This window comes from Pezoporus occidentalis, unplaced genomic scaffold (genome assembly GCF_034315485.1).
Source record: "Pezoporus occidentalis ecotype Australia unplaced genomic scaffold, CSIRO_AGI_Poc_V1 ctg220, whole genome shotgun sequence".
In the NCBI taxonomy this organism is placed as follows: domain Eukaryota; kingdom Metazoa; phylum Chordata; class Aves; order Psittaciformes; family Psittacidae; genus Pezoporus; species Pezoporus occidentalis.
In genome coordinates, this window is record NW_026914073.1 from 982,681 (window position 1) to 992,632 (window position 9,952).

A 9,952-nucleotide genomic window follows, 5' to 3' on the forward strand; every position below is an offset into this window, starting at 1 on the left:
GCTCGCGTTGTGAAAGGGGAATGTGGCGGGTTTCCCCCTCCACTGGGGTCAGTGGGATTTCTAAGAAGAGAGTGGTCATCTCTGAAGTGCATCCCTATGGCATGCAGGGAAGTTGCCCCATCCGCCTCACAGGGCTGAGCCTGGGGATCAGAGGAGACCATGCAGATGAGGAACAGGGAATGGCTCTGGATCCAGGCTCTTTAGAGGCACACGCAGGCAGGGAATGGTCAGGGAATCTGGTGCAATCTGGGAAAAAGGGAGAGCATTTTGCGCACTGACCCATTTAAGCCTCATGCAGAGCTATTTGGGAAGGCTGGAGATGCAGCCCTGAGGGTACCACAGGCACTGCAAAGCATTCCTGAGCGCTCACCCTGCAAAAGCCTTGGTAATGCAGTTATTAATTAAAGTGGAAATGAGGGGGAGTGCATGGGGGAGTCCCCCTGGGAAAGTGAACCCTTCAAAATGTAAATGGGCCATATGGGCATCAGCTCTAGGCTCTCCTCATTGAGCACCGGCATGCTGCCACCCTCATGGACACTTGCTATCAGCAGGATCCACCAAAGCAGCAGCTTCCAGCTGGCCTGTAGGCTCCAGCATGCTCCATGGGGTGCCTTGCAGTGCTCTGCTTTCCACCTCTGAGCTGCGGAGCTGGAAAGTGCAAAGGGGGAATTTCGGCAGCGTCCAGACACAGGCATTCCCTGGGGCAGCATCTGGCCTGGCTGCATCCACCTCATTGGGAAATACTGGACAGGCATTGTGTCTGTTCAATTTCCCTTGCAGCTCCCAGCATGAGGGAGTCTCCTGCAAGGCTCCCATTGCAGTGCCAAGTCCTGGGGCAGCACAGGGATTGGGGTCACCAGAAGCCCATGGGATTTGAGGCCCCCACTGGCTCTGCAATAGCTGACGGAACCCAGTCAATTTGATTTAAATGGAGCTAAGGGTTAAAAAAACAAAGCACGTCATGCCTTTGCCCAGAGGGAGCAAAGATGGTCCTGAGTATCTGGATGCAGAAGGTGCCAATTCCTGCTCTGTTAGAGCCCATCTGTCCCTAGCACTCATTGACTTCAATGTCACTGGTGTTGAGGTCACCATCAGTGACAGGCAGCAGAGCCAAGACCTTTCAGCTGGATCCCATTTGACCCCCTGAGGTGAGAACCCATCTCCCTGCAATGCACGTGTCTCTCAGCATCATTTTTGGGATGCATAATTTCCCAGCCAAGTGCTTCCTGCAAATGTCCACACGGGATGTGCTGTGATGGCACCAAGTCAGCAGTGTCCAGGTGGGATGCTACCAGCCCTGTCTCCCTGTTGTTACACTGCCTGTCCTCCTCTCTGCAACCTCTCATGGGTTTCAGGAAGGGATGGTTGGAAAACCAGTTGGAGACCTGTGCAACAATCAACCCATCAGCAATTTCCTTGCCATCTCCCCTGTGATGTGGCAGGGAGGATGCCTGGTGAGGCTTGCTGCATGCCGAGCTTACCCGTGGACAGATCTAACAGCACACGGGATGGATCAAAACCCCTGGGGCCTGCTCTTCTTCACTGCTTTGTTGATTCTTAGATTGATGGTGAGCAGAGGAGGCTCTTGCTCCGGTGCAGCTCTGAGGCATAGCTCAAATTGACCCTGCCATGGGATATCCTCAGGGGAGAGCAGGTGCTCTTCTGCTGTGCATTGGAAAGCCGCAGCCCAGGAGCAGGTCTGCAAACCCCAGCAGGGTGGGAGGGAAGCAGAGGGACCTGGGGCTCTGGGGAAGGGGAAGGAGAACAGGCAGCATGAGGACAGCCCAAAGCCAAGGCTCTCCAGCCAGCAAAACAGAGGATGGGGAAAGAGGCACTTGAGAGCTATGTGGAGTTGATAGGATGCTCCGGGCTGCGGACTACTAGCTCAGGATGGGTCCCAAGGATAGCCAGCGCTGGGAAATACCTTGGGGCAGGAAGGGTGGGAGTCCCTGTTGCCCACCTGCCACTTCTCCACCTCCTCTCTGCTCTCAAGACCATGACAGACCCCAAATGGAGAGAGCACCAAAACCCACCTCAAAGCTTCAGCTGGAAGCCACAGTTCCTCTGTCAACCACACAGCCCCAGTGTTCCAGCTTCACCAGCTCCTGCTCCTACGGAATGGCACAGGGCAGCGGGATGGAGCCAGTCTGCAGGTGAGCTGTGATGGAGCTCAGCCCAGCGCTGCAGCCCAACGTGCTCCACTACCAGCACAAGCCAATAACTTGAGCTATCATTTGGCACGAGTTCAAGACTTAGAATCACAGACTCCGCTGTTCCTGGCTGCACTCGGTGGTTTCTGTCTTGCCTGGATACTTTCTGCTGTTGCTGAAGCCTTTCTGCTCCAGGGTGGCAGAGCTCTCCTAGCCTGTTGCTCTGCTTGCCTTCCCTGTCTATGAGGGGCTGTATATACAGTCTATGGGGGGCTGTACATCCTCTGTCCCAGCACCCACTGCGTCAACACTGCCTTATCTTTGCACATGGGGTGAAGCAGCAGGTTTGGGAACCCTCTACGGTGTGAATCCTCCTCTGCTGCTTCACTGCGGCATCGTCTCAGAACATCTTCTTTATATTGCTTGTCTCATCTGTGGTCTGTGGGCTCAGCTCCTCTTTAGGGAACGGATGGGTTTGGGCCTGTGCTGCATGCTCCAGATTCTCACCCATCACCTCTTCCTTCAGCCTCTCCAAGGAAATCTCCCCAGAAGTGTTTCCCTGGTGCCGTCTCACCATGGCAGCAGCAGCACTGCAGCCATCTGCCTCACCAGCAAGAGGCTCCCACTACCCCTGACACCTTATTTTCCCTAAATGCAGCATTCTGCAGTAAAGCTGGAAGTGATGTGCAAACGCCCATGCATGTCCACGCTTATACGTGCTGTCCTGAGAATAACATAAACTCTGGCGCTCCCCCACAAGCCCTGTTTTAAGGATAAAGTTTAGGGTAAATTAGAGCACCCCCATGGCCATTTTTAACCAGTTTTAGCCTAATGGCCACTTAGGATTTGAAGGGGTAAAACCCCACCTTTGTTTACATTTGCATCCGCAGAGACACCAGGATACATCTCACACACTGGCTCACTCCTGCCATCTGCTCCTGCTTTGCTGTTTGTGGTTGCAGATGTATTCTGCTGCGCCTCATTTCCAGGGGTGTTTTGCAATCACTCCCCAGTGTCCTGACCCTGCACCAGCCCAACAAGGCATCCTACAGGATGCGGAAGGACGAAGGGCCAGCCTCGCAGGGCTGGATGCAGTGCATCCCTGGACAGCGCAGCGCTGCCTCCAGCCCCGGCTGACTCCCACCCTGACGGAGTCAGTTCCCAGGCTCCCAGCAAAGCCTTGGCCAGGAGCACAGCCTCATTAATAACTTGGTTTAATGCTGTCTTTCCAAAGCATCTGGGAGCATGGAGCAGGGAAGGTCAGAGTCAGAGGAACAGCTTCTTCTGTGAGTAGATGCCATGCACAAAACCACTTTGTGCTCACCCCCCCCACACCCCCCTCCATGTCTGGGGAGTTTTCAAGCCCCCCACGGTGGGGATGGCTGAGCAAACAGGATGAGTTCACCTTGCTGGGCAGCACAGCTGCATCTGATGGGATTTGCACATCCCTGTGCCAGCACTGCATCCCAGGGACACAGCACCCATAAGGATGCAGAAACCAGGACCGGGGGGGATGATGGTGCATAGGGCAGGAGAGCAGCCCCCCCATGCAACCCTTCCCTCCGCACCAAACTCCATCGCAACAGCCAGAACGAGTGGTTGTAAATGATATGTTTTATTGCCTTACATCCTGTCCAAAATCCCATCTGGCACTCGGCCACCTGCTCCCACATGGAGGAGCGGGCAGCGCAGAGACAGCTCAGCTCCCATCCCATACACAGGGCCGGTATCTTGGACTTCACAGTTTCTTTGCACAGCCTTACAATAATAAATGTAAACGCCTGCCTAATAAAGCAATCAAGCCAGATAAATGTGCTGGGTAGAAACACCCGGCTGCAAGCTTTACACCAGCCAACACACAGCTTTTGCTGATACTGTTAAGCTCTGCAAATCCTATTATTGCAATTTAGGACTTAATAGACCTCTACTGACCAAAGTCCGCGTCTCTGCAAGCAGATAGCACTGCAGCTGCCGTGCAGACCTTCACCTCGTTCCATCTCGGCACACCAGAGGGGGTTTGCAAGCACTGGGAGATGCCATTCACAGCCAGCCCTGTCCTGGGTATTTGTCCCCCTTTCTACTTGCAGTGTCACCCTGTGGTGTCCTCGGGTTAGTGAGTTCCCATTTCACTAAAGCTCTGGGATAGAGCTACTCTCAAATGGCTGCAACCATGAATTTTGCAAAGTCTCCTGTTGCCTCTGCACAGCATGCAGTTTTCACTATGTGGGCTTTTCAGAGTTGGGAAGAAAGTATATGAGAGTTGTTTTTCTGGTTCTCTTCCCCTCCTCCCCCCACACCAGAAAAAAACAAGTATTTGGCTTAATAATGTCTGACTCTGACAGCAGCAAAACCAAGGGAGGTAAAAGGGTAAAATGCCACTAAAGTGAATAATTGGCTACGATTTCATGGCAATTTCGTGCCTAGAAAGACTTAATAAAAATCAAAGGGACAAATCCTGTTGTGCTCCAAACTACACTGCAACAGTGTGCTATAAAAGCCAGCAGGGAAAGCCTGCAACAGCCTTGATGTACAGCCACAGTCACCCCCATTGTCCCCACATTCTCCATCTCATCTGCTATTAGCTGCCCTGCAAGGAAGACCCCAGCAAGCTGCCCAGGCAGGACCATGGGGACATGGGACCGGCCAGCACCCCACAGCTCTGCAAGCCGAAAAGGAGCAAACAGGTAAGAGGGAAATTAGCAGCATCGATCATTTATTTGGTAGAAAAATAAGAGCAATTTTCCAGTAAAAGCCAGATAGCAGCAGAAAGGGTACCCCATGAAGCACAAAGAGACAGAAGTAGAGCTTTCCAGGAAGACTGAATGAAAGCACAGTCTTTAAAATATAAATAGAAAAGTATCAAAAACACCCCTAAAAAGTCACAGGAAAAGCTGCCATCCTGTCAGGCTATAGAAATCCCCTCTGGTGGGAAGGCTGCCCCATTCCCCCTTGAGGCTATGGCTCAGCTCCCACATGGGTCCAGGTCCCCGCTTGCATGGCCATGGGGCAAGCGGGGACCTGGGTGCCCCTTGCTGCCAACCTCTGGGGCAGGTTTGGCAGTGCCAAGGGGGCTGCAGAGAAGAGAAGAGAGCAGCCCCCTTGGCCAGCCCCATCCTTGCCCTAGGGCCAGCGCGAGAGTGGATGGTCCATAGATGTCCATTGCCAGGTCGGTCATCAGTAGGGAAGGCATCCGTCCTAAGGAAGACAAAGAGAGGGTCTCAGTGAGAGCACCAGGGGCCCGTTGCCTTGCGTGGTGTGCCTCACCTGTCCCCAGGCATTGCCCTTGTCCCAGCAGCTCCAGAAAGAAATGTGATTTTAAGGCAAGCACAACCATGGCTCTGTCCCCAGGATGCCCACCGTCCCATGGGGATGGATCCGGGATGGAGGGCAGCACCCTCATCCCGTCACCCTGATGTCCCCACTGCTCCTCACCTACCTTTTCAGGCCTGATTTAGACCTGCTGCTGCTTCTGATGCTTGGGTCTGCCCCGGTAACGTGGGGGCTGTCCCTTCTTGTCCTTCCTGACCCTCTTGTCCAGGTTCTGCATCAGTTTCTGGACAGCAGGGTCAGTGGGAGAGGCACAGATCTTCTTGTTCTTCTTGGTGGTAAACCTGAGGGCACAGGCAGAAAGGTTTGCTGGGGGTGGGCAGGGGGAGGACACGGAGCAGGGGGGTTTGGCTGGAGCCAAACTGCTTTGGACGGTCCCGACCGTAGCAGGGTACTTACACAACAGCACGCAGCAGACATCCCGACTCAGGTTCTTGGAGGGTGTAGGAAGTCACCCGGTTGCCAGAGATGGGTTTCTGGCTGTATTTCAAGCAGCAGTCCATGCCCAAGTTGCCAATGCCTAGGAGTAAGGTGGGAGTGTGGGATTTTGGACCCTCACAAAGCCAGGGCATCTTCCCACCCCCCAAAAGGAGCACAGCGCAGCCAAGCTGCGGCACAAGGCAACCTTTTTGGTGTCATTCATGGGGGAGATGCTCTAGCAGCATGTGAGGGTGGGAGCTCTCAATCCCAGTGCCCAGTTGCAGGTTGGACCCTACACCTTGAATACGTGATGCCCATTTCAGTGCTGGCAGAGGGGAAACTGAGGCAGAGATGACAGAGGGACCAAACCTTATTCTCCTGCCTGTGCTTTGCACCTTGGGGTGCTGTTGCCACACCAGGCACACGCACACACACACACACACACTCCCAAACCAATGACATGCACCATTACACATACACACACCCTCCACCACAAACCACACACCCGCACCCATGCGTACACTCAAATGTAGGGCACCCACACCCCGTGCACTGCAACCACAGCACCCTGTGAGCACCCACGTTCCCAGGGCTTGGTGCCTCTTACCTTGAGCCTGGGTGATGAGGATGGTCGCAGTCAGCAGAAGCAGCGGCAGGAGGAGGCGCAGAGCCATGTCGAGTGCTGAGCAGTGCAAGGAAGGAGAGCAGGATGTGCACTGCTGCCTAGAGCCGGGGCTGCTCCTATTTATCTCGGACGCTCTGCTTTCATTTTCGGCCAGCCTGGCAAGCAGCCCACCAGCTGGCCGAGGGATGGGTGATGGAGAAGTGGGAGGGTGGGGGATTCCTGTAAGCTGCAACCCCCACCCCACCTTCACCCCCCCCCCTTTTTGGATGCATCCTGTCTTGTTCCCAGCTGCCCATCAGGGCCTGGGGTACCAGGCTGGGGGTACACCGGAGATTCGGCCCCTACCATGGTTAGATGGGTTTGTAGGCTCCTGTTTCTCCTACCCGGTCTCTCAACCTGCCCCTACCTGCACTCGGAGGGCTGGGTGCTGGTGCTTACCTGTTTGTTCCCAGGGCAGGAACCCTGGAAGGTGGCCAAGCCATTAGGGACACCAAGGAGACAATCGGTTTTGATCCCCCACCTCATGCTTTGCTCCCAAGCCACCCCACACAGGTGAGAAAGGGCTCAGGGTGACCCCATATCGCAGCCCCCCCCATCCCTGTCTGGCTCCCTGGGACCTCCCCAAATAGCTGAACACATCTGTAGGGCTGGGATGTGCAAGGGACAGCCTGCACATGGGACTGGGGGAGATAGCACAGAACACTGTACGTTGGTGCTGTCCCCCGATACTGGGGAGCTGAAGATGGGTGGCAAAGCTGAGCAGGAATGGGTTGACTCCTGAGGTTTAACACAGACAAGATGCAAGCTCCCAGCATGGGTACAATGGAGTGACCCTGTGCAGATGGACGTGTTGGGCATGGCTGGCAAGATAGGGGCTATGCAGAAGTAGTCTGGGGGAGCTGAACAAGACCCCACAGAGCACTCCTGTGGGGGGCAAGGCCACTGAAAGAGATGGCACATGGCTGGGCCAGGTTCTGAGCAACTCAGTTTAAACACTGGAGCACTGGTCCTGCTCTGACAGGGAGATGGCTAGAGACATTCGTGGCATGGTCTGGAAGAGACAAAGGGTGGAGGCTTCAGAACTGCTATGGACAACCTGTTCCATCCAGTGCTTGCAATGCTCTCATGTTGAAAACATTTTTTCCACTATTTAAGGGGAGGATCCTTTGATGCATCCGGTGCCGCTGTCTCTCGCCCTACCCCAGGGCCTCTCTGAGAAGAACCAGATCCTGGCATCTCTCCAGCCCCCTTGAGAGGAGCCCCTTTGCCATTCCATCCCCAATTCCACCACCCCACCACTATCATCCCCCTCTTCATCCTCCTTATCCTCCAGCCCCTTGACCAGCCCCGGTCCTGCTGCCTGTCTCAGCTGTGTCCTGGGACCCCCAGCAGGATGCAGAGCCCCGACAGGGTCTACCCAAAGCTCGTCGGGGCCAAGCCCCTTCCCAGACCCAAGGACTGGGGTTGCAGCCCCAGGACTTCTCACCAGTTCCTGATATGGACCCTCATAAACAGTTGTTACCAAGGGCAATGAGTAACCCAGGAGGAGAGCAAAATCCCAGAGAGTAGGGAGCAGGGCTGTGATAAGATGCCCATGCTCTCGCCTCCCTTAGCAAGGAGGGGGCAATGCTGGAGTCGTTGCTGCCTTCCCCAGGGACAAGTTGGGTGCCTGTGGATGCAGAGCTGCACTCCTGGGGCTTCCTCCAACACTTGTGAGGAAGAGAAAGGGAGCTCCATGCTGGGGGTACCCCTGTGCACGTGTCGGGGGAGGCAGCTCCACACACACTCGTGCAGCACCGAGGGTGGTGTGGCTGCAGGCAACAGCCCCTGGGGCATGTGGACAGGCACAGACCACAGGCAGTATTGGGTGCATCTCCCTAGGGTGCCTGGCAGCATGGGAACTGGTCCTGGAGGTACCCTGGTGCTGTCGCCCATCTCTCCAACCCCAAAGCACCGATGGCATCAGGACAGGGCAGGAAAAGAAGACCCATGCTGGCACTTAATGCCTGTCCAGCCCTTTCCTGTGCAACCTCCCCAGGCAGCAGTGCTGGGCACCTGGATGAACCTCCACCTCTGGCATGGCTGGAATAGTCTGGAGAAGCTGGGGGAGCACTGATCCCAGTCAAGTCTTCCCAGAGCTTATATGGTATCAAGACAATTGATGTGGATGGAGAGGACACATGTACAGGTTGTCCCCAGCACACACCAGTGCAGCCTCGGGGTCCATCTGCTCCCAGAGATGCTCAGGAGAGATCCCAGACCCCTTCCTTGCCTGTTACCAGCCCTGGAAAGTCCCTGGCTTTCTGTGTGTTTTCAAGACACCGCAGCAGCATCCCCTGGCCAGAGGCCAACCCCAAGCACGGTCTGAGCTGCTAAGTAGGGTCAGGGCACACGTTCCCTTCACAGGCATCACTCTTTGGCAGCTCTCCTTGTTGCTGTGATCGTGAACCCTGAGGAAAGCTGATGGCTGAACAGACCCTCACTCCGCTCCTTCCAGGCAAGGTGGATTGGAGAGGACCCAGGAGGGGCTGAACTAATGGCAGGGGTACTTGGCCGCTGCTCTGGCTGAGCAATGCAGATGCACCTGCATGTCTGGGCAGCAGGGACCCATGTAGAACAGCCGGAGGGTCTGTAACCCATCTCCCCTCCTTTCCCCCCTTCCCTCAGAGCTCCCTGCTCACTCCTGATTCTATCACCCCAGAGAGGGGAGCAAGCAGAGAGCTTCTGGCAATGAGAGAGGGGTGAGCATCCCTGTCTGCAGATGGCTCGCAGGGCAGATGCAGCTTCTGGGATACAGAGGTGCTGCCGGGGGCTGGAGGCAAGGCTTTTTAGTGCTTTCCATTTCACAGCAGCCTCCAGCAGCCACTCTGGACAGGAACAGTTTAATCCACGTACCCACATAAGCCCATTTCTCACCTGCTTGGGCTCCTGCAGCCACCAGACTTTCCCTGGAGCTCAAAGGAGCACGACGGAGCAGACACAGGAAGGGAACATAACCAGGCATGGTGCTCCTCTGCGGTGTCTCAGATACAGAGAACCCCTTTTTAGCCCCAGGGTCTGTGTCTGATAACATACAAAGCTTTTTTGCTTCATGCAGTAATGCCTCCATCTATCCCCATGCCCAGGCAGCATCTATCCCCAGCTCCAGCCTTCTGTGCATCCCTGTGTGGCGGAGAGACATATGGACTGTAGGAAGAGGAGAGGGCGTTTTCGGCAGACATTACAGTGTCCCTGAACACCCAATGTGCAAAACCAGTGGGTCCATAGCAAATGACACCAAACTGCCTTGCTTGTGAGACTTTCCCAGGCACTGAAACCACTGTGGCAGCTTGTAGGGACTTACTGGAGCCTCCATCCCAAATGCTTCTTATGTTTGCACCCTGCAACCCAGCACCAGAGCCTGGAGTTCACCTACAGATTACTTCCCTGG

General features: G+C 55.2%; 1 protein-coding gene across 1 annotated transcript; it reads right to left on the reverse strand.

The window, feature by feature from the left end:
- Positions 1-3,746: 3,746 nt before the first annotated feature.
- On the reverse strand, positions 3,747-6,661 carry LOC134164539 (C-C motif chemokine 21-like). Its single transcript, XM_062620390.1, has 4 exons — positions 6,505-6,661; positions 5,877-5,997; positions 5,587-5,761; positions 3,747-5,345 (listed from the first exon to the last, which is right to left on the reverse strand). Exons 1-3 carry the CDS (start codon positions 6,569-6,571, stop codon positions 5,602-5,604), a joined length of 348 nt encoding a protein of 115 aa, XP_062476374.1. The 5' UTR covers positions 6,572-6,661; the 3' UTR covers positions 3,747-5,345; positions 5,587-5,601.
- Between the last annotated feature and the right edge of the window lie 3,291 nt (positions 6,662-9,952).